A 25,730-nucleotide genomic window follows, 5' to 3' on the forward strand; every position below is an offset into this window, starting at 1 on the left:
AAGATCCTCTTTCTAAATTCATTTGCACAGGATGGAAAAAATGATATTTCCATGGGGAAGGAATAAAGTGAAACTATGCTGATGACAGGTATTTGTCTTGTTTTGCCAACAACAAGTCCTCTTTCCAAAGGAGCGGCATTTGCACTAATCCCCATTTGAGCCTGAAACAATTAGCCGATCTGTGCTTTTCAGAGGCAGAACGCAGTGTGGAGCCTTTGTATTTATTTGTGTCAGCAAACAAGTATGTGGGTCTGTGCACAAACACACTTGAGATGTCACCCAGATTATGCTCTATATTCAATCTGGTTGCTGTTTTTCTGGTGCTACAACTGGCCTGCAGCATGCAAAGGGACAACACTGGGTCCATCCTCCTCCATGTGCTAATTATTGGTATGGTGTTGGCAGATCGCCTCTTTTTAGGGCCCAGAGCAGAGCAGAGTTGTGCAAACTTTTATTTTATGCTGTAAAGGAGCTGCGGTCTGTCCTAGGCTCCCAACCCTCTGTTTGTATGCACAAAGTTTTTGTACTGCCGAATGGTTTTACTTTATAAATTATGAAAACAACTGAATCAATAAATATTAACATAATGTGTATTGCCTTGGCAACATGGCACTTGATACAAAAATTAAAAACAAATTATATAAACCACCCACGGTGGGGAGCTTTACAGGAGATAAACCTGCTGCCATTGCTGCCAGAAAAACAAATCATCTGGAATCAGAGCAAAAGCAAACAGTCCAAAGTTAAACAACCTAAACCAAAGGCACCTTTCCCCAGACAGGTCTGTGCTGATCTTCAGGTGCTGTGTGCTGAAAATGAGACTGTCGCAACCCATGAGAGTGGCTTACCAGGGGTGGCATAAGTTGCTTGCAAAACCTCATTTGATTCCCTAAGAGTCCTTTTGGGATCAGTCTATACAGCCAGCTTCTTTCGAAGAGTCTGTTCCTCTTAGAGATTTTCTTCCCACCTTACAAATTTGCAGGACAACTCTGAAAACACATGGTGATGAACCAAATCATCGTCTTGAGCACACGTGCATTTTGTCCCAATTGGATGATTTGCCAGGGTATATTTCTTCAGTTTTGCTAAACGTTAACTCATCGGATACTTGGTATGATTTCTGGGAAGCAGCTGGGTCCATATTTCCTGGACCTTAGTCCCTAGGAGGAAAGTGTTGCTAACTCTTGGTCCCACACAGAGGGGGTAGTAGATAGAGAATTGGCTTAAGTTTGGCGTTTGACTCTAGCTTAGTGCAGTAATTTGCTTAACAACTTGAATATTCGTCAGATCAACTGAGTTACAGTCTGTTCTCATACACTGCACAGTTTTTAATGAATCTGAGTGCACAGCCTTTCTGCATAAATGAACTTGAAACGTCACCTCAGATTGCATTGCACTTATACCATGAAACAATTGTTTCTGTTGTTTTAGTGCTATAACCAATACCATGCCATTAAGATTACTTGGTACGAAGTTGTATGCACATTGCATTAAAATAAAAAGACTTTTTATGGCTGAGTGCCTTGTGCATACTGTGCCTTCCATGTTAGCTTCTCCCCTGAATACTACACTATTTCCAAAGATGTGCCTTAAAGAATGTTACTTTTTTGACAAGGGAGGAACTGCAACTCAGTGATTATGGAGCAGTCTCTGGCCTGAGAAGATCAGTGCTAAACTGTGCCTGGAAATTTTATGTAGTACATTCTTATGCAGAGGATTCGGGCTTGGACATGCATAATTTCATTTATTAAAGTTAGAATATATTTTAGACCACATGCCCTCTGAAGCAGGAAATAAGTAATTTGATTTTAAATTAATTTGCTAGAAACACAGAACAACATTTGAAAGGACTGGTACAAACCTGACAGTCCGAATGTATTTATACGGAGAGCAATTTGCTTAACCAACTGCTTCCTTTGTGTCATCTGTTCTTGCAGATAGTTATATTTGGAATAAAGTGTTTTTCTACTTCTGGTACCTCTTGAGGGACTTCCTGTGGTGATGTGGCTTTAGAACTAAGGCAGGTAGGCTGTGGCTCCCTGGGAAGGGAAACTCACTTAATACATGAATAATGTCGAATGTCAGTCAAGCCAAGGTTAAAGAAAAGGTGGACAAATGAAAGATAAGTAGGTTTAAATAATTACTGTTGAAATGCTGTTATGCTTGTAATTTTTTTCTCAGCATGGAAGTCCTTCTGTAAGCAATTCAGCTCAACTCTTTGAAACCGGCTAGAGCTTTATTAATATTTCAGTAGCAGCATTAGTAATGGCATGAAAGAGGGTAGTGCTGTGATGAGCTATGGTGTTTTCAGAGAAATCCCTGTCTTAGGTGAATCAATAAAGCCACGTTGATTTGCAGCAGCAGAGAACTTGGGCCTCCCAATGTAGTCACTAACCCTGCAAACATACTCTCCTCTGCCATTAGTCCTGGGAGCACTTCTAGAGAGCTTAGCAGCAATAATCATCACCCCAGGAAGAAGTGGCTGGGTATAATGGCACCACTTATACTAGCAAGCGCTGGGTCTACTCAGATGTGCCTGCAGAAAAAAAAATTATTGCTCTGTTCCCAGAGTCCATCCCTCTTTAGGGAAGTACTTAAGGATGTGGTCTCCTTTCAACCTGTATTTAAGTCCTATTGACATCGGTGGATACAAAGCATTGTTTTGCTGAATAGGAGGCGCATACATTTACGTACTTACCTGCAGGTTTTCCACATCTGCTTTTAGATATCTTTTATCTATTCCAGTGAACTTTTTGTTTTCCTCCCCTTCGATGTGTATCTAGTCTCCTCTTGGTGCAGTTGTCCTCCCCACACTGTTTCAAGCAGACACATGGCACAGCGTTGGGTATTACACTCATGCCTTTCTCCAGTTGTAACACTCACTATCACTGCCTGATTGCGTGACTTCAGACTACACCCCTCAGTTATTCGACTGAACTGCAAGCACCTTCCTGTGCACCACAGGTCACTGGAGAAAGCTTGTGTCTCAAAACCAGGCTCAAAATGGAGATTTCAAGGGGATTTCTTCCCATGTCAGCAACAACAGCTCAGAAAAAATGTTGGCCTATTTGTGTTTCCATTTTCTACTGCCAGGTATCTTGACATATCCAGTTTCCAAAGCTCAAAAGTTACAGCATAATCTTTTGTTATTTTATTTCTTGCCATTTTACCTTAAGATGTTGTCCCCTGACAAGAATAGTCCAGGCTATTTTCTCTTCTAGCTGGGAAGTTCTCCTTATGAAATAAGCATGCTATCAAAGAAAAAGAAAATAAACCCATCTAGGATTATTTCCAGCAGGAAAAACAACTGAAGCTGAGGGGGCAGCGATGCCAAAGCCCAGGCGTCCGGAGTCAGAATTCTGAGATTTGTGAAGAGTTAAGTGAGTTGCACGTGGATAAGCAGTTGAAGGCTGAGCCACCACCTCCAGTAGGGCAAAAAGAGGTAACAGAAACAATTTTCCTACCTGATACTGCATGCAATTCATTGCACCAGCTCCATAGTGCATGTCACTGATTTATGTGGGGTTTATGGCTTGTAAAAACACATTTTTGTTAAGTGGTAGGAAAGCAATAATACATAGTAGGTATTACAGTCTTAGTAAAAGATGAGAGAGGATTTTGTTTTTACAAAAATCACTGTAAAGCTTGGGAAATGTTCATTGTAAATTAAGACGGGATTCCAAGAGGCTTTGGGAAGAAAAAAAGCCCAAAACCAGACATAAAATAATCTATAATGTTAGTCTTATTTTAGGAGGAAATATGTGTGTGTTTTCCCACTGAAAAGTAGAAAATCGAATGAGAATGGCATCTGCTGACTTGGCAGATCTGTACACTGAGTTCACTGGAGGGCACCTGCGATCTGTCACAGATTACCCTTTCTTTTTCTGTTAGCACATAGACCCAAGAAAAATACAACAATTTAAGTAGCTGACATGAAGATACAGGCTGACTAAATAGTAAGACTTGGTATTATTCAGTTGACATTGGCCAAAGTGCAGCTCACTCATTGTTTCTTGATGTGTGAACATGGACATTTATTTTCAATTTTTAGGATTATGTCATCCTTGTAAACATGAATACCAAAAATACATGCATTTGTAATGTACACTGAGTGACTCCAAGCTTTAAATTCCCTGTATCCTACTTGCTGACTTGTTGGGTTTCTTTCCCATTTAGATTTATCATTTTATTGACATAACATTGCCTTTTTTATTAGAGAGTGATGGATTCCCCTCTTTGAAATCTTGAGGTTTTGGGTGGAACTGGCGGGTTTTAGGTAATGTCCTGGGAGTTTGGGGAACTCCATAGCTCCTGGACATTGGAACCTGTGGTGGTTTTGGGGAACTGAATTAATGAAAGGGAAAGGATGACTTAGTATCAATATGCATCACACTTCTCCCAATTCTGCTATAAGACTGCTGGCAAGTTTGTGCCCAGCAGCAGCAATCCCATGGAGATATCTTGACAGGACAGCAGGAAACAGACACATTACAGAGCCAGAGCTCATCTTCCCCAGGCCTACTGATTCATATTGTCATATGGAGTGGAATTTACTGAACCAAATGTAGACATATGCATCTGAACTTGTCATCTGAGACCCCTTTGTAATCAGTGAGGATCTGGAGCCAGTGTAGACAGGTAAATATGTCTCATCTCTGACTGAAATCAACATTACAATTAGGTTAGGTGAATCGTCTTCTGAAAGTGCTTCTTTCTCTCCATCGACTATAAAGGGAGCCCAGGGTAACTGGGAGAGTTGTAGACTCAGGTGAGCTAAATTCCACCCACAGTAACCTGAAATCCTCTAGCCATGAAACATTTCTTTAAGGAATGATCATCTGTGCCAGAATACTTCTTGGTATATTGAACTTCATCTTCAGAATGGAAAGGTTCTGAGCTTTAGAGGAAGGAGACTTAAATATTTAATATCCCAGCCTCAGGAAAAAAAAGTATACATATTTACCAAAGAAACCCAAAACTTTAAAATTATGAGATGAAGCATTGTAAATTGGAAAAATCAGAAGACAGTTTCAGGAATTTTTCTCTCAGGGGATTAGGTATCCTTCATGTTTAAATATCTCTTTGTGATAAATAAACCCTGTGATCCTAACATGGAGGCTGGAAAAGTATGTCCTTTTTTAGTGCTACAACGAAATGTCATGATAAATCAGGAACATTCTAGCCTTGATATACTCAGCAACAACATGATAAAGAAATAATCCCCATTTCCTCCCTCAGCTTTCAAAGGGTTGTGGTACATAGATGTCACCTTTCTATAGTAAAGTACAATTGATTCTATTTGCAGCTGCTTAGAAAGAGATGGAGGAATATGGCAATAATCCAGGGATGACTTGAAATCAAACGGAAGTTCACTTGAGGCTATGAATGCCAACATGAAAGAGCAAAGCCCAAAGGATGCTATTTTTGAAGGCCAGATCTTGCGTGGACATTACATTCCTAAAGTCCTCCTATTCAGAAGTAATCTTTGTGCCAGGACACAAGGACACGCTAATCATCTTTTTGATGAATGTCCCAAGAACTTGTGACTAGCCAAATAAAGCCAGCAACTGAGAAGAAGTAGCAGATTTGGCATGCCCAAGAGGCAGGGCTTTGAGTGATTCAGTCAATAACAGGAAGCATTGAACATGTTCTGAATAAAACACTGTTGATGTCAGTAAAGGATACATTATATGATTAAAAATTCATCCAATATAAATCATCAGAAAGACACCATAGAAATAAAATCATTGATGTCACAAGTGGATAAGACATGAGAAAACAAATTGCTGGATTTCTTTGCCAAAATACTGCCCCGTAAAATATTTTGTACAGCTTTGTGGAATCTACCTTTAAATGTATCTTTACAGGCAACTTAGATTTGTTCATTTACCAAAGGGAACAATTCACTTGCTTAGAAAAAAATCTCGTGCCTGGGTATATTGCCTTAATAACCAGCCTTTTTTTTTCTTCTTCTTCTTTTTTCCATTCAAAGTACCATTTAATTACTCTCTTTTAACAATTTTATACATCATTCCCTTTTTATGAATTAATATCAGTTAATGTAATAGACTGTTGTTTGCTTCCTTTTGTCTTTGGCTTACCCCCTGAAGTCACATGCTGTTGTTCTTTTATTACGTTATTTCTTGTAAATGAATATCTTTGTGCCCTTTATCTGACTTTTACCTCTTCCTTTGCAACTCTCTCAATTGTTCCTTTTTGGAGTTCTTTTACCAAGAAATAAGCACAATATTCCAAATACAACTTCCAACCATAAATAGAAGAAATAGTATCTCATTACCTAGATGCTTTCACGTAGGTTTTCTGCGTAATTATATGCCACTGCAAAATCACATCTAATTTTTTAATATTAGTCCAGGTTTCCAGGATTTCCATTGACATTTTCCTGGAATTTTCTCATTTGTACTGTTTTAAGTCAAGTCCCATTTTTGCTATATACTTTCCATGTTTCACTGCTTTCCTTCCTGCTTCCTCAGTTTCAATACTCTCTCTGATTTAATGTTATCAGCAAACATGACAATTATATTGGTCAGTACCTCTTCTATATCTTTAGTGAAGACAATGCTGACTCTAATCCCCATAGATCTCCTCCTCTGAAGACAAAGTTTTTGTTGTCCTTATGATGGCTGGGTGAACAGCAATGGTTGAATCCAAGCCAGTTACAATTTATTTTAAAAATAGACTTTAATATAATAGACATCCAGATATTTTCTTAAGGTTTATATATCATATGTCAATTTGATAGATTAAGGCTATGATCTTCAGAGGTGGGAGAGAGAGGAAGGGAGATAAGAGAGTTAAGCCTTGAGCAAACATCAATTTTCAATGAGATTTCGGCATTTCAGTGCTAAAGGCTTTCTGAAAAACCCATTCAGACTCATTTGCCACTGTTACAGATACAAGTGGTGGGTGTGGAAGCCCTCTCTGGGTACTTAAAACAGCCATTCCACCCAGAAACACATTAAGAATTACACTCTGCAGCATGAATTTATGCACTAGTAGGAGGTCTCCCAAAGGGGCTTCTGATGGATCCCCATGTCTCTGCCTGGCACACATCCTCTGCTTACTTATTCCAGGAAAGAAAAAGGAGATTCTGTATTTGTCCTTTTTACCTTCTTTTGGCATCTTTGCACCTCATTTGTGCACAGTACGCTTGGCATACAGGAGAACCACCTCACTGCCTTTACACCTCTGTGTCATTTCATCCAAGAAAGCACTCTCCTTTTCTCCTCTGAGTCGTTATTTAATTTACTTTAATCAAAGGCTACAGTGAGTGTTTAGTGATCTGTGATTCCCATGATTATTCCTTTTTCCTCTTCTCTAAGCTCAGTATTGTATTTACCTTTTGCTGCTCTCCTGGGCTGTTTCCAGTTTTCCATGAGCATTCACTGTTGATCGCTAATGGTGTGTTAACTTGGTGTATTGGACCCTTTATGCCCTACAATGTACATTGTCTGGATCTGCTGATTTGCATATGTTTCAGGCTTTCTAGATATTTGTATTAATTCTGACAAGATCTCCCCCTGCTTTTTATTGGACCCTGTGTTGGATTCTTTTAAAAAGAGTTTATTTTCTTAGGCAATTACATTTTGACAAGTTACATCTCCCTCATCAATTGTTATTATGTCTCTAGCTCTTTCCTTTACTGAGTTCATGAAAACCTTCTTAAATCCCTTTAACCTTTCTGGCAAAGAGTAACCTTTGCTTCTTTCCTACAAGCTTTCCTTATCTTTCCCTCCTTTCTCATATGTATGGTTCCTTCTTGGAACCATATGAACTTCATGAAGTCCAGTTCAGACCCTAAAACCTATGTATAGTGTTTTCTGAATCCATTTGTTCCTTTTCTTCTTCAGAGGCTTTTCAGAAGAAATCCTGTCTGTTTTGTCTTGCATGTTCCCCATCTCCCTTTGGCGCTGATGGATTCTAATATTTTTTTAAAACTCCTTCTGATAAATAACTATTTTGAATTCTTGATCCTTTGGGATATTTTCCTCGTAGTCTATTATAATTGCACTGTATTGTGTTCTGTGAATTTCCTAACCTGTCTCTGCTAAATCCAGCTTTCTCACTGACAGTGCTATTGAGCTGACATTGTTCTCACAGTTTTCTTTAATTTCAATCTCTTGGTAAGAATTATATCCAACAAGGCTTCTTTTCTCATTGGAAACCCCATTTTCTACATCCCACAGCTGTATACGATTTAGAACTATTTCAGTGATCTGTGTTTTGATGTCTTCATAACAGAACAGATAATGACTAAATGCATTCCCTAATGAACAGTATCAGAAAGTTCTGACTGTGCTAAAATTTAACATTTTTTCCACCATCATGTACCATTGGTAGTCTGTAGAAAATGGGCTCTGTACCACAGCTGCATTTTGAATATGGATTTTTTAGAAGCTTTATCCATGTCTTTGACCTGTGCTTTCCGTTCTGACTGTCTTTTTAAAAAGCTTTTTCTGAATTGTTTGCAGTCTTTTTGAGTAGAGCATTAAAAACTCTAGCCAAGACTATGACCTCCTGGATGCTGCAGCTAATTGCAAACAAGTAGCTTCCATCTGCTCTTGCAAGCATTGCTGGGAAGTTCAGTCTTGCACATTTTACCCCAGCTTTGACATTTCTTTGAATTCAGCAATAACTTTTGCATTGATTGTCAATATTGGAAAACAGAGGGCCTATTTTCACATTAATAATAAATATGTAAAGCTGTACCTATTCTCTATCATCCTCATGAAAATAGTACTTTATGTGTTTATGCCGTCTCTCATATAACTACCTCATAGGTTGTTTAAAAGCGTGGGTAAGTATTATTGTCCTTATTTTTTTTAATGGAGATGGTACTATTGCAAGATAAAGCACAAAAAGATAGCAGTAGGTACTCAGAGAACGTAAGAAGGCAGTTAACAAATCACCCAACTCTCCTGACTCCTGTTTATAGCTATTCTGCATGATATGACCCATAGAAGATACCAGCTTTGATGTTGCCCACTTACGCCAGACAGTGCTCTAATACAGTCAGAAACAAACTGTGAGCAGGGCTGGGCAAATCATAGAATCATAGAATCACTTTAGTGGCCAAGCTGAATAATCAAGTTAAATATAATTTTGGATTAACAAAAAATTGAAATGTTTTATTTTGACTAGTAAAATAAAATGGGGGGAAGGGTAGAACCCTGTTTTTCTTCTAAAGAAAATGTTTTGATTTTGTTAAAGGAAAGTTTTGACCTGAAATGAAATTTCTGTTTGTAAATAGAGTGACATATTTAATCATATATCATATTTCTTTAGATAGCAAATTCAGCCTCTAAAATGATTTTTTAAAATAATATATTCCCCAGCAATTTTTACCCAGATCTACTTGCGTGTTCCTCCTCTAAATAGATAAGACATCCAGTGTTTCAGGGATTAGGAATTTTCTTGTCCCCCTTTTGCAGAGGAGGATTTGAGAAATGCTGAATTCAAACAGTACACCTAAGATGATGGTGTCAGATATTTCAGGCAAGCAATGAATGTGTCCCTCCTCCCACATCACCTGGAGATCAGAAGTGTATGACCAAAAGGCAAGGGGCAATATCAGGTGGTGGGAACAAGTTAGGCATGGGATGAGGCAGGTGGGAGAGCCCTCTCACATGCATGTGCCTGGAGCACTGTCTGGCGGACGAGGGGCTTCTGCTGTTCTCGGAGGAGAAGCTTTGGCAGCAGGAGCAGAGCACGGTCCTGACAGACAAGGTGCAGATTTCACCTATCATCTGTGGGTAAGGAGCCTAAGGATCTAGGTCCACTTCTGGTTCGTCCATCTGAAGGAATGAGCCTTCAGGACATACAAGCCTTAAATCATGAGTGGTTCTGTCATTCCAAGCTTCCACCTACCATTAATATTCAATGGCTGTTTACTGTCTTTCTGCAATTTGCGTCTCTCTTGTTTAAAAAAGTAAGTTTTACATGTTAACTTTCCTGTTGTTCTCATTGTTGGGTCAACTGCTAGCTCACTGCAGTGTAGGCAGAGCTGTCACTCAAGGAGTGGGCACCACGTGAAGTGCATGGAGATGTCTCTGTTGTAGTGGCTTTAGCAGGGATATTTGTTAGTGGAATAAAAACTCAGCTACTTCCTTCGGGGCAATTGATCGATTTGTTTTCCTCATCTTCGCTCTTGTTGACAACAAGCTTGATGAAATCAGTCTTTCTGAAGGCAGCACAGTGGATTTGACAAATCCTGCAGAACTGCTGGAGCAGATCCCTGAGTTTGCTGAAGAGCTGATGGAGCCTGAAGATTGCTTCCCCGAAGGTAAGGGCCTGCATATCTGGCATGTTTCACTGCCAATGCTGAGGCAAGAAACCTCCTTTTCTCTTAGTGAACATCTCTCCACCTTCTTGCTGCGTTGTTCTGGCTGCTTGCAGCAGTATTGCACTGGATGCACTTTATTTCTTAGGCACCATAATGCTCCAATCACACACTCAAAATCACCTATTATCAGTAGTCTTTGGATTTCCAAGGTGAGATAAGCCAAAAGGCATGCTCTACAAAGGCTATGCCACCATCTAAAGTACTGTTTTTCATGACAATTTTGTGTATAAAGGGTTTTGTTGGGGTTTTTTTAATGATGATTTTCTAATTTGGCCAATGAAGATTTTTGCCTTCCAGTATATATGCATGATCAAATTTGGGTAGACAACTGAACAGTTCAGGATGTTTCTCTTGCTTGAATGTTATATAGGCAGTTAATAGAAGCTGTCTAGAGAGTTCCATGAGTCCTAGGGACATTCTCTCCATTTATTTTAAAGCTTGTTAATTATTAGCATGTCCAGTAACTTTTATCTGACCAGGGTATTTAACTGAATTATTTTACGAGACAACAAATGACATTCTATATAACTCTTTTTGATTACCAAAATACACCTTCATTTTATTAATTTTTAACACCCAGTCTGCTCCAAAACATGGGTTTAAGGCCTTAGCAACATCAGATCTATTATCATGTAAATCTGTAAGGTAAATAACATCCCAAGGTATTTCTTCTTCACCAGTGAGTTCTATTCCAAATATTATCTCAGTCATATTCCTCATGTGCTTTAAATCTGGGTTGGGAAAATAGGGTTTAGCTGAATGTTAGTATATTCCCTTGAAAATTCAAGTTTATTATAAAATAAAACAGAGCTGCTCAGATGGGATCAGACAGAGATGATTTGCTGGGTAATATGAATGCCCCTGAAGTCAGCGAAATGTGCATCTCTGTATCTGTGAGAAAGATGATTGAATGAGGTAAGGGGCCCTGCAGGGCTTTACAAATGTCCCTAGGATCTAAACATTTTTTTGACAGCTCTGCTTAAAAGCAGTAGCCAAAAATTAACGCAGTTGACAGAAGAAAGCATGGTGTAACTATTCTGGCCCATATAATAACATTTAGAAATTAGATCAGGTATTTTCATTCTTTTACAATATATTTCTTAATGAGGCTAGTGAGCAGCAATCTATGTTGTGCACTGTAAAGTGAGAAATTATAATTGCTTAAACAAGCCAGTGCTGTAAGACCGGTGCTAGTTAGATGCCAGTTTACAAATTCTGAAGCTGTGGCTGGCCATGATCACCTTCTAGTTTTTAAAAGGACTAATGCAGCCATCACACAACTCATCACTACATCCAGTGCACAGCCCTGATTCATTCCCAGAACAGTAGCAGTCTGTAATTTGTTCTGTCTTAAAATAACCATAACTGCCTGGAACTCCATCATGCAGGACCACATCAGCACCATCCCAGTTTGTCAGATCTTCTCCGCTGCTGTTGATGGGATACAGGGTAGCAAGTGGTGCTCTTCTAGATGATCACTGGAAAGCTTAAGCCAGTTTTGAAGCCCACACGGTCTTCCTGGCAGGCAGAGAAATGTTAGAAAGCAAGGCACTGGGGTGGGCCCTGATTATCTGAATGGGAATTGAAGGAGAGCCTGCTCCAGGGTGTCCAGGGTGCAGTGGGGACACAGTTGGAGGTGACATCTTCCCCACATATCTGCTCTGCTTTCCTGTACAGCACCATATCCATAACAGATTTTTCAAACCAGGCTACTTGTTTTAGGTTAAATGGTGATCAGCAATTCTACATGGGATTCGGCGAAAATGCATAAGCTTGACATGTGAAATGTTCACTTATAAAATTTCAAGTCAAAGTGCCATATAGATGAAAGTCCAATGATTCTTACCACAATGCACATTAACATCTGCTTTTGTTTATTCAGGAAACATTTTCTATAATTTTCATCTATTAAATACTTTCCAATATTTTTACCCAAATTTACCATTGCAATAAAATCTCATGCAGTTATCATTTCAGTCTAGTTAGATAAAATTCAAACAAGCCAACAAACGGTCTGATTAGCTAAGATATGACATGGTTATAAAGTACTAAAATGGAAGTATTGAAGGGCAGGCACTAGGCAAGTGTTGCCTTTACTGACTTGCATATTTAGTACATTTGGGAGAATGACCAGCTAATATTTGTGAAAGAAGGAAATAAGGCGAGATGAAAAGGAAAAGTGAAACAGGAAGGGTTAAGTTCTTCTTACCTTGTTAGCTCACCAGCTATCTAAATTCAAACTATGACATTTCTAAACTCATCCAGCATAGGTTATGTCCTGAAAAAATATGTTCCTGATTCAGCCCCCTTTTTCAGATAACAAAGGCAATGAAGATAATGCATGTTCTTGAAATAGTTGCTGAAAGTTTGCTGAGGTCACAGTTTTCCCGGAGTTGGGTGACCCAGATAAGCCATAGGTTGTTTTTCTTGGGGAGACTTGTTAATTTGTTATCATCTCAAAATAGATTTGATTAGGGTCAATGGGGAACATTCTTGGGTCAGGAAATGTGAAGCCATGGTAGGGTCACAGCTCTGGCAGCTAGCAAGTATTGCTGGGAAAAACCTGATAGAAATGGAGAGATCATTCTTGTTGCCAGTTGATGGGAAAGCAACATCTAGGCAATGCCAGCTACTTGGGTATTTTTTCTTCCAGATGCCTTGCAACACTCCAGTCCTGTTACCTCCATTGGTATGCGTTCTCTGCATCAGAAATTGCTATCTGTTTGGACATTATCTTCTATGTGTCACAGAAGGTCATCCAAAGAAAGCCCCCTGGCCCCAGGACGCTCCTCTCTCCCAGACCCTAATAGGAGAAAGTTTTCACCGAGTCCTAAAGCGTAATTCCCTGCACACAGCCTGCTGGCAAAGCTTTCAAAGGAGAATGGTCAGATGCTCATGCGAGAATGAGCTACCTTGCTCTATGCGCAGTAGAACGCAACTCGTGACACCAAGGACGCCCAAAACCAGTTTTTCATGTGACCATGTAGGAGCAATTATCGCAGCTGGAAAATGCCATGCGATACAGTGAAGTACTCTGATTAATGGTGGGGATCTGCGTCATGCCCTCCCCAACCACAGTTGGCGGCTCTTTAGAAATAAAAAAGCAAAACAGCAACAAAAATAGACCATTAAACTGAACAAATCTAAACTAAACTACAGGGACCACCACCAGATGATTTTTAAAAGCTAAGTAAAACCAAATCAAGCCTAACAAAATATATTCATTGTCATCCTGAAGAAAAATATCAAGGAAACAAACCCAAGTTTTAAAGTATCTCTTCGAGCAGAATACCTGAGATACAGTGCTACTTTTTCCACTACAGGATGGGCATGCTGGTATTTTCTTGTATTACAATTTTCAGGCGCTGTAAGAGTCTTACCAGTCCCATTGCATGTACAGATATAAATTAATTCAGGGTTGGACAAGGGGGGCCTCTAGATTTCAACTCACCCACTCCCTTGCTCCAAAGCAGGGCTGACATTGGTGGTAGACCAGGCTGACCACTGCCTTTGCTGCAAGGCATCACACCGTTATCTGTAGTGACCTCCAAAAGGATATGTTTTGAGAAGAGTAACAAGAAATGTACCCTTGTAAAACTCTTGGAAGAGTAAAATCACCATGGCAGACCATGGCTTTGTCAGATGCTTGCTTAGCAGCACTCAGTTCTAGCACATACGAAAAGACTCAAATCTCCATGTGTGTCTCAGGTACCCACATGCTGGAGATGGCGATGGCAAATCTCTCCTGTGTTATCCCCAGAGTTGCGCAGTATAAAATCCAGCCATGCATGCTAGTGGGTCAGTGGGGCCAAAAGACGAAAAAGGGGTTAAATAAGGAGTGTCTGCTGAGATCATATTCTCTTCAGCCTGGGGAGACAGCTGGGGTCTTACAAAGGGATGACAGCCAGGCTTGCTTGCTTGCTTGCTTGAGCATACACAGCTAGCCAGACCAGTCATTAGAAACCCTGCTTGTCAGTGATATATGTATTAAAGCCAATGTTATGAAATACCTGCCTGCTTGAGTTATTCTTGAAGAAGCTATATTTTCCTGGTGTCAAACCAAAAAATACTGTAACCAGCATTCCAAAGCTAAGCAAGATATTGTTTTGTTCTAAAATTGAACGTCCCAAAAATTAGGAACTCCTGTGTAGAGGTAGTAACAAAATAACTGCAGTTTTGAACACAAGGTACCAGTCTTACTCGACCACAGTGGAGCAGAAATTAATTGGTCTTCCCGGTTTATTGAAGAGAACCAGCAGTTCCAATCCATCCAAAACGTATCTAATAATTTCATGTAAACTTAAATGTATATATTGGTGTGAACAAGCAGTGGATTTATAAAGTCTTTACTCATAAGCCTGAAATCAATAGGCTTGGCTGTCATGCACGCAGGAGGAAGTTTTTGCAGTATAGCTGCCACACTTACAAAGGCTTTTTTTTTCCCAATGCACCCAAGGTAATGCAATCAGGTCTAACAGCTCCATGATTATAATGCACCAGGCTAGAAAATGTGAATGCAGAACCAAGAGAATATTTATACAAAGTGCATCATAAATTAAATTCCTCCTGCTTCCCTTCCTTCTCCCTCCCTCAGTAACTTGTTTATCATTGTGGCAGATGCTTAAATAAGAGCTGTCTCTGCCACACCTGCAGTAGAGACCACGTTTTAGCACACATTGTTAACATGCAGTTTGTGATTGTGCTATAGGACATCGCAGTGACTGAATGGAACACTTCCATTTGTTATGAAAAACAAACAAAAAGAAAATAACATCATGGTATACTGATGCATTTGAAAAGATTTCTTGGTAAATAGGTCTCTGTTTTATGAGAAATGGTATGTAATCTTCAAATGTGAATTGAGAACAGATGTTGTTCTTGGACAAGTTGTCCACCGGTGCAGCTCAGTACAGCATCACTGATTTACCAGCAAATAAGTGGACCCTTTTGGGGGCACTTTTTCTACTGTTCTGTATTTCTGTTGAGCAGTAACCTATTACCCAAAAGGCCATGGTGGAAATGAATCAGTTTGCTCTTCAAAAAGATATAGCCCAACATGAATTACAGTGGCAAAACTAAGTCCTGACTAAATCACAAGGTGTTCAGCTTCTTCTGCTCAACCCATTCCCTACTAGCACAAATCTATTAGACAAGGCAGTATGAGTAATGCTGTTATAAGAAATGCCAAAGGGTCTATTCGTGCCTTGACACTTGCTGTGCTAAAAGGTGTTAATTAATAGCCTTCTTTGTGTAGATAAAGTAGCTTCGAAAACCTGAAGCTGGGCTCTGCTGATCACCTGCCTTGTTATAGAACCCAGCTGGAGTTTTGATTGCTCAGACCATCACCAGCTCATGCCTTAGACATTGGTATGTTTTTTATATTTTGATTTTACAGAAATTGAAAAAACACAATCTATTAGAATGCTGACCAAGGTCAGGTAAACTTTTTTGGCTGGGTTATTTGAAGCTTCCAATTCAGCATTTAAGCTTGAGTCAAGGTCACCAGAACAGTAGGCTACCAGCATTGCGAGAGTCCAGAAAAGCACAGGCACAAAATAACAGTCAGTGAGAAAAATCGGAAAATTTGCCCCTCAAATAGAACTTTAATAATTCATTAAAAGACCTGGTTTAGGTCAGTTTTCTCTTTTTCTTTGCATTTTCCTTTTTCCTGTTTGATTTATAGGTAGTTAAAAATAGCATTTCATCTGAACTGCAGCCACTGTGATTATTCACGGAAGTGCTACTTGACATTAGTAATTGTATCAGAATATGGTCTAAACATTTCTGAATTGGGCCCAATCAAAAGCATGGGATTTAATAGCGCTGTGATTTTAGGCTGACTCATCTGAGAAGCTATTTTGGATTTTTCAAGGTATTACTGTCAGTAACTAGGAATTTTTTTTCAGATAGGAATTGCATGAAAGCCATCAAAGAGCATTAAAAAATATAGATTAGAGGTACTAGCTGGTTTTCTGTCTTAAAAATACCTCTCTGTACTTTTAGATTATCAGATGGAAGCTGTCTGAATCAACAATAGCCTGGTTTTACTATTTTGGAAGTATTTTCCATCACAAATGAAGTGGCTTTGGAACTCAGTGTCCTGCTCGTTAGTATTTAATTTGAAGGTGATCCCTAATTTTAGCTGTGCCTGGGCGCAGGTAATCATGTAGGCTCCCTGTGTTGTGGAAAGACAGAGGAAGACTCCTCCAGGAAATGATTCATCCAACTGTCTTACAGTGGGGAAAACCACTTCCTGGAAGATCCTAGCCTCTTCCAATGGTACTTACAGAACATTTCTATTCTGTATGATCATGACAGAGCATGTCATGCCTGTTACTAGCTGAGCCTAGGCATTTGTCTGAGACAAAAAAAAAAAAAAATAAAAATAAAAGAAGCCAAGTATCCATTTAGGAAGTAGCTTAGGAGAAAAGAGGAGAAAATTTCTGGACAAATGTTTTAAGTCAGAAAAAAGGCTTGTTTTTTTCCAAATTAAAACTCTTTATGAGAACAAGGTAGGCCTGTGGAAAGTTTGTTCTGCTAGAAGTAATGCTTCCTTCCAGCAGAAAGGGGATTTCTGCTTAACATGAGAAATCCACACTTATGTAGTGAACAACCTGCTCATTAGGCTGTTTGTTTGACGAATGTGGGATCTGAGCCCGAGTCTTTGGTCTTCCTGGTCCAAAGCTGAGTTGACAGTGAGGTGGCCAGTGTATCTGCATAACAGCACAGAGTGTGGACCAGACAACTGAAAGATGGTAATGACCATACAGGTTGTGGGGTGCAAAGTGGTGTAAGAGTTTTCTGGCAGCACTGCTAGGGAATTCAACTAATTGCCCCCTCTGTCATGTCCTGCTGGTGGGGTTATACTGCCTTTCTAAGCAGAGCAGCCATATGAGTATGTTAGCTCAGGAATCCTGGTGTCATGCAGTATTGCACACTTGAAGTCTCTTCTGTGTACCCACTTCCTGAAATGTACCCAAATCACACACATTACCATCTATGAGCAGTGTACCCGTTTTAGCAAAATGTAGTGAGTAAAATGACATCCTTTTATCCCTTGACAAGATTTTTTGGTATTTAAGACTGAAGTACTTAGAAGGATAATACTTTCCTTCTCTGGACTGGTTCTTGACTTACCAAGAGGCCAAGAGGTGGTTCTTACATTTCTATCTTCTCCTAACACTACGTCCTAAATTTGATTAATCTAGTGTATTCCAACTCAGGCCAGGATTTATCTGAATTTCAGAATACAGAGGTAAACTGGGAACTGGTGCATGTCTGTGTGATGCAGGCATTTAGAGAGACGTAAGGGAAAAAGGAGCTCTGGGAGTGGTTCATGTATGAAACATCCTACAGTTTTGCTACCTCATAGCAGGAATCTGGGATAATACAAACTTACAGAAAATGCTAGGAGGACTGTAGCAGACTTAGTGGCTCTCTTCCTCCTGGCAGAGCCTGCTGCCAGCACAGCCCCACTTCCAGCTGCTTGGGAATCCCTGCATCCCAAGAGTTGCACTTGATCTCCTCATATATCACATGCAGTTCAAGCGCCTCAGTTATGCCACCTTGAATTAGCAGCATCTGCTCTCTGCGTAACCTTGGCACTCACCCTCTTTCCTTCCCAAGCTTCCTTGCCTAAATATTATTTCTACTTGCATTACATCACCATAGTGAGATGTCCTCCCTCGGCACTTCTGAGCAGTTGTTGTATGCTTGTATGCTTCAAGACATTTTAGTGACCTTGGCCACCTTTCAGCTACGGAAGCAGTTGGCCTATGCTTTTTTTTTCCTCATGATGGGACTCATAAAGCTCCTACCTAAGTCTCTTTTTATACAATACATGGATTAAATGTAGAGTAAGGGCCTTGCTTTTTGAAAATTAAGTAGTTTCTGAGGGTCATTCTCATGAGCAAGTGTTGTGAAATTTGAGTCAAATTACCTGACATAAGGCTGAATGGCCAGCCTTGAAAAGGACAAATCCTGGCTACCAGGATGTCCTCTCACACAAGTTCTTGCCAGCACAAGGCAATGCACATGGTCTTTTAAAAAGGGAGAGATGGATCTGCCGATTACTCAATGACAAGTCGTTTTTGCTATAACAAGATGAGTGTTGCTAAAAATGGCCATGTTTTGCCTATTAGAAATCTTGTGTGGTCCCCCATTACGACCACACATTTAACTATCACACAGTATTTGTCACTAAGGTCCGAAAGTGCTATGAATGATCCGTGGGGGAATCTGCTGTGGACTGGATATCTAAATTTCTGCTGACGATCAACAGGGATTTAACTGCCTAAATACATTTCCAAAGTTTGCTTTAATGCCTTGTTTTAAGTCCAAGAGATCAAAATCTGCTGCTTCTTTTGCTGTCTGAGCCTCTTCAGCATATTGGTCCCATCTGCACTGTAGCACCTCACCCCTCGATCACCCTTTCATCAAATTGCACTTTTTAATCAGTGGTTCTAGTGGTGTCGTAATTCCAAGGAAAATATCCTTCCTCCATTCAAAAGGATACCGGAAAATATCGGTAATACCTGCTAGAGTCATTAGTCCTGATCAGGGTGCTACCCGAGCTCAGCTAATACAACATGACCAACCTGGGGCACTGGTCACTCGTGGACAATATATTCTGTATCATAAAAATCATTGGAGAATCACTGGGGCATGTTTGAAGTAATTTAGAATGTTTTTTAATAGAGGAGTGAAAGGGGGAAATGGAAGGCAGAGCAAGTAGAGGTTGGTGAGAAAAACAAGGGAGGAAGACTCCATGCAGCAGTGTTTTGCTAGAAGAAATCTTGTTGAGCAGCTGCTTATGCAGCTTTAAGAATTAAATGTGCTTTTTTAACAGTTTGCTTTGTTTTCATTTTGCCTCCTTTTCAGTTTGTGTGCGATTCTTCCCATGCTGCTCATGGACATCACAAAATTTCCAGGCAAAATTTGGTGGACCGCTGCGGAAAACCTGCTACAGAATCGTTGAACACAAACTGTTTGAAACTTTTCATCCTATTCATGATCCTGCTGAGCAGTGGAGCCCTGGTAAATGAAACTGTTTTTCCTGGCTGGGTTGATAAGTGGCCCTGGATACTCAGAGAAAGTGTTCTCAACTAGCTGTCTCTAAGATCTATGAGCCCTGATTGACTGATCATTTCTCAAAGCAAAGCAGTTGCGGCTAAAACAGATCTTAAGCGTTTCTGATTTCACCTGCCTTTATCATGTGGTGGGGGAACTTTCTTCTGTTACAACATAAAGTGTGACATGCACATGTTTTGAAAGCAAATATCAAATCCTTATGGAAGTGTGTGTGAGGAAGTATCCCAGCATTATTACTTCATCATCCCATAACTTCTCCATGGTAGTTCTCAGCTGGAGTTTTGTGTTTTGCTCCAAGGATGTGGGTTTTTGTTTTTCTGGTTGGCTTTCTTTAGCACATTTTTTAACCAGCAAAGCAAAATCATAAAAGACACAGGGGGCACTGAATCAGCGCTACCCATGGAGTTTATGGAGTTTGTGGGTGCCCGTCGTGTTTTGAATGTACCTTAGGTTAAACCACTGTACCTTCTCCTCCTCCTGTCTGCAACCAAATGAATGTGTATATATGGAGGCTAATCGGTCACCGCCCAGGACTCTGATAAGGCATCCTCTCCTCCTGAGATCCCACTATGTGCTGAGATTATCTGTATTATCAGCCCTGGGTTCTTCATAGCAATGGCAGCATATATTTATGTTGCTCATTTACATGTCAGAAATGTCACTGAAGTTGGTGGGATTTCTCCCAAGTTATTATCCAGGCATAGAGCAAAGGGATATCTCAAAAGTTTTCCAGGCTGGTCTGGTGGTCACTCATCCAAGGACTGAGAAGTCTGTCATATGAGGAAAGGATGAGAGAACTGGGTTTGTTCAGCCTTGAGAAAAGAAGGCCCAGGGGAGACCTTATGACCATGTTCCAGTATTTAAAGGGTGACTACAAAGAAGACAGAGACTCCCTTTTTACAAGAAGTTACATGGAAAAGATGAGGGGTCATGGGCACAAGTTCCTCCTGGGAAGATTCCGACTGAACACACGAGGAAAATTTTTCACATTGAGAACAATCAGCCATTGGAATAACTTCCCCAGGAAGTGGTGGGTTCTCCAACACTGGACACTTTTAAGATTCAGCTGGACAGGGTGCCGGGCCATCTAGTCCAGGTCATGCTTTACCTAGAAAGGCTGGACCAGATGATCCTTGAGGTCCCTTCCAACCTGGGATTCTTTGGTTCTACGATTTTCTTCTCCATAATGGAATATGGAATACATCTATTAAATACACCGTGTTTGGACAGGTTATGTGTGTATTTCTGGAGGTCAGGCTTAACCTCAACCAAACAGATGAATCTGCCTTAACCAGTGAGAGGAATATCACCTTAGAAAGGTGCCTGCTTCCACCTCAGCCAGAAAGGCATGGTGCAGGACGGGTGGTAAGGTAGCAGATTTACTAAAAGGAGTTGGAGAGAGAACAGGCAACAAAAACGATAGAGTAAACTATATCACAGCACCACATAAAAGCCGAACACCCCACTGGGCTGTGTAAATAAGCATGTTCTTCCACTCTAGTTGGCATCAAGGAGGCCTCAGCTGGAGCACTGGCTTCAGCTCTGGGCATTGCACTTTGGGAAAGACATAGGCTAATTGAAGAAACTCCAGAGGAGAGCAACACAAATTATCAGTGGCCTAAAAAAAAGAGGAAAACAGAAGTAGTGGGTTTATGTAGTTTAAAGAAAGTCTCTGCAGGAAGACAAAGAAGGTGGAGATACAAAAATGTTGATGTGAAAAGGAAAGGGACAGATTGTTCTCCAAGTCCACCAGTGATGGGCTGAAATTTCACCCAGGGGATTTTATTTTATTATGAAAAGTAAGAGACTGAAAAACTTGGGTAAATAGTAGGCTGCTGAAAATTGTCATAGCTTTGCTGAAATCAATGGAGTCTGACAGTTTTTGCACCAGCTTGAGAATCAGCATGTTAATTTTTTAACACAATTTAGAGGCATGTCGCTTGCTATAATACGCTTTAGATGAATACACTTCCTTACATATGTAATTAAAAGTGTCTTAGATACTGAACACTGCAATATAAATCTCATTTAATTTTCATTGCATGCATACATTTACTTCTTGAGATTTTCAATTTAGCCCGTGCAATTCTGTATAATGCTGCATTTTCCCACATATCAGCACTGCACTTCAGTATTTGGACTAGAGATGTTGAAGGCAACGGACAACTTTTTTCTTCTGTTACTCTGGGGTGAGCTCTTCCAAAAACTGAGCTCATCCTGCTATGTCCTTGGGACATGCTAAGTTCTTAAGGGTGTTCAAAAACCAGTATATATTTGTGTGGTAGTTAAACCATCACAATATATCTGTAGCTTACTGCAAAAGATCTGAAAACCCTTCCTATGCATTTAAGCCATAAGCACCAAACTGGGAGCTTGTGTTTAAATAGTAATTGTGGATAGCATTGCAGGTATCCTGCTTAACTCTTTTTAAACACACAAAGCAAAGCAGAAAAAGATAACCCTTAATGATGTTTTATACTGCAAAGATTTCATCCATTGGCACTGTGAAAACATGCAAAGCACTAGAATTTTGTCATTTGGCTTACAACCATAGCTTGTGCAGAAGTACAGTGCACCTAAGGCATTCAGGTAGCATATTTTTCATCCCTTATTAAGCTGCTTCCTGACTCACAGTGTGCTTTTAGTAGTCAAAATACAACGTATTTTTTGACGAGTTAGTAGAAAATAGGGAGAACAAAGGAGCAAGAGAAGGAAATAACTTTAAATAGTTTGTTGTTATTTTTGCAGTAATTGCAAAGTACAGCAAGTCATCTGACAAAGTGAGTGAGTCCCTACAAGAAGTGATAAACTCCAGTCTCTCTGTGTATTGTTTTCTGTGGCTTTCTCTAACAGCTCTTTCACACCCTTGAAATATCGTTTTTGAAGGCAAGATAGGAGACCAAGTTGCAGCGAAAACGTCACCCCAAAGTGTGGGGACAAATGGACAAGCTTTGACACAGGCTGCCAAAGTTCTCTTGTCAGTTTAATTACTGTTCCCTGGCAGGCAAAAGAGCAGTGTGACTGCTTGAGTGACAAGTAACACACTTCTTCTATCTCCAGGCACTGGGTGTTTGCTAACTTTCTGAAGTTCCTCAGAAAGTAGCTACAGATCTTGAAATATGTAAATGCAGATAATTAAGATGATTAGCACAGACCCTCTCAGATAATGTTGTTTCTCACTGCCAACTGCTCTGGGTCACTCAATGGAATTAGAATAATATATCAAAGCTTGGGTTATCCAGGTTACAGAGACACAGGAGCAGCTTCTATAATGAGAGTCACTAGAGTAGCTGGGGAAGAAGATTGTAACCACTGCTCTACTTAGAAGCCCGAAAACAGGCCATATGTATGCAACCCTGATGCTAGGATCCTGCCTTGTATTTGACATACATTATAAAATGAAAGCTAAATTACAAGACAACTTTATTTGTTTTATTTTAGTAAGCATATTGTTTTATATCTTAAATACTTAAAAGGGATATCAATTTGCTTTTATTTGATACAGATACTGAAGGTCTTCTGATGATGCCCTGCATAAGATTAGTTAGAGAGACAGTTGAGATGGGTAGGTAGATACCTTGACCTTTAAAACATAATTTTTCTGTAAAGTGAATAATAATAAGCATTTCTTGAGGCAGATAGCTGTAGCTATCTGAAATGCGATGGCTGAACAGAAGCCAGGGAACTCTGGTAGTCTATAACACAGGCAGGATAATAACCCAATTTGTCATCATTATCAATAGGGTATTATTTAACTAAATGCAAGGGTCAGATTCTGCCTCCTAAAGACAGAGGTCCTATGCCCTGGGACATCTGAGGTCTCCCAATAGAAGTGGCTGGGCAGGTCACAGATTTACATTCCCAAATTTAGGGTGCTTAAGCTCTTCTTAAACTCAAAGGATGTCTAGTCAGTACAGCCATGGAGACTGGAGATATAGATATTTAAGGATATGTCCATTACAAGGGAAAACTGAACAGATCTCTATTAGATTAGGGTCAGTCCTCTTTGTGCCTGTGCACTCTTTCTGATGGTAACATTCAAATATATCAGAAATTACAGTCAGGATGTGATATCCCATCAAACAATACTACAGACTTGCAGTGCAGCACCTATGCTTTCCAACACAGTTTAGGAGAAATTTTTAATCAGTCTTTTGTACTTCCAGGCTTTTGAAGATATTTACCTTGAAGATCGAAAAAACATAAAAACCATGTTGGAATATGCTGACAAAATATTCACTTACATCTTTGTCTTGGAAATGCTCCTGAAATGGGTGGCTTATGGCTTCAAGAAGTATTTCACCAATGCCTGGTGCTGGCTTGACTTCCTTATTGTAGATGTAAGTATCATTTTGGAGCTACAATGCTTCTTGTGTTGGATTTTATAATGCATGAGAATGGGCCATTAAGTCTGACAGCTTTGTGTTTGCAAAATGACAACTGTCACTCTGATTCTGAGCAATAATCCTAGGCAAATCTTGAAGGAGGTCTTGATATGTAACTGTGCATTCCCAGGAATCGGCCTGCCAGAGCAGAGAATACCTCTTTGTCTCATTACATAGAGGTGTTACCCTGCTAATTTGAGTCACATTCCCTTCTCATCCCTAGGAACTCTTTGTTTCTTTTAGCATTTAACATCTTGTTCCACACTCATAGCTAGCACAAGGTCTGGTTACCTTCGACTGCTCCACGCATGACCTCGACACACAAGTCTTTCAGCAGCTTAGAGAAGTTGTCCTTGGCGCAGTTTCCCAGAGAGGCTGCCAGCGGCACGTAACAGTATGTTCAGTACTGTCTCCAAAGTATTTACCAGTGAAGGAGTCCAGAAGAAGGTGTGAATAGTCCTCTTGTCAAAATGATTTCAGTATTACAAAACCTTACAAAATACTCCAAATCCCTGAAATAGCACAATGCTTGGTTCTCCTACAAGGGTAATCTATAAAAGCAAGTAATAGTTGAACAAAAGGGAGCTGATGCCCCAGGAGTGTTGCTAGTACCAGGCATGTCCCCTCCAAAGTTTCACATTGCCTGGATGAGGTTTAACTTTTCATCACAGCGTATCAATAAGGAGGAAATTATCTCCCTGAGGCCATTTCTTATTAGCTGGAGGTTTTAATGTGGAAGGCCGGCAGAGCTTTGCCATGCCTGTATAACTTATTAAACTTTTGACAAATTATTTTTCCCTATGTTATATCTGAACCTTGACTCAGGGGAGAACTGCATTTTCTTTGGCCCCAGTCCAGGAAAGCACTTCAATGGGACAATTTACTTGTTTGAAGTTATGGACATGCATAAGTGCACTGCTGGATCAGAGCCTTTGGAAGCTTCTCCAGAGCTTTAATAAATTGATTTATGAAAAGAAAGTTATTTTCATAAATTGTAGATCATAAATTCCTCTTTACACATATGCTTGGAACCTCTTGAAGGGAAGGCACTCATTTTTCACAGATTAGCTTCAACAGAAGAGGAAGACCTGGTTTAATTATCTAACCACAACATTGGAAACCACCAGTTCCTAAGTTATAGACCAACCCTGAACACTGTGCTTATTGTGGTTTATGTTGAGTGACACAGCTTTTCTTTCCTGGTTTCTCCATCTGTAAAATGGGACTAATAGGACTCACCTAAAGTATTGCATGGGCTTCCAGGAAACTATTAGTGGAGTTACTGTTTTCATGAGCTTCTGAAGACTAGAAGGGCTGGATGAGGGCTGAATATTGTCACAACTGGAAATTTGGAGCTCTGCTGTATCACTAACAATTTGAAATGAGTTCCATACTTGTTATAAATACATACTTTGTAGCATGACATCTAATTAATACCAAAAAGACTAAAAACCAAAGCTAAATTCTGTCCTCTGTGCAAAAAAAAAAAAAACCAAAAACCAAACCGTTGGAACAGGAGCTACACAAGAATATAAAGTCAGTATATAACCCTGAAGTTTAGCTGCATGTATGCCTTTTAATGGTGGGATTTGTGAGTATAATGACTGACAGTAGAGGCAGCCACAGGTTGGCTGGAGAAAGGGGCTTCACCTTCCCTGCCACACATCCAGAGCACTTGTGGCATAAAACAGTGCTATAGGGGAAAGGGGACCACAGGTCTCTGGGACTCCACTTATCCCCAGAAAATCCACCCCAGAACCTTCTTATTGACCCAGAGTTTTTTAATTTTCTTAACTCACATTTAAATGTGAATTGTGCAGGCTTCCAATCTAACCAAAAAGTTATTCCACCCTTGAGTTGTTTTAGTTATTGATTAACTCTAGGAAATCACT

At 40.0% G+C, this 25,730-nt stretch overlaps 1 protein-coding gene across 1 annotated transcript in view; it reads left to right on the forward strand.

Annotated features, from left to right (window-relative positions):
• Nucleotides 1-25,730, forward strand: part of LOC115610283 (sodium channel protein type 5 subunit alpha-like) — a 166,520-nt gene that overhangs the window by 106,001 nt on the left and 34,789 nt on the right. The window contains 5 exon segments of the mRNA XM_030491527.1: nt 3,296-3,442; nt 10,183-10,303; nt 19,244-19,359; nt 19,361-19,399; nt 23,620-23,793. Coding sequence (XP_030347387.1) covers nt 3,296-3,442; nt 10,183-10,303; nt 19,244-19,359; nt 19,361-19,399; nt 23,620-23,793 — 597 coding nt within the window.

Source organism: Strigops habroptila, chromosome 1 (genome assembly GCF_004027225.2).
Source record: "Strigops habroptila isolate Jane chromosome 1, bStrHab1.2.pri, whole genome shotgun sequence".
In the NCBI taxonomy this organism is placed as follows: Eukaryota; Metazoa; Chordata; class Aves; order Psittaciformes; family Psittacidae; genus Strigops; species Strigops habroptila.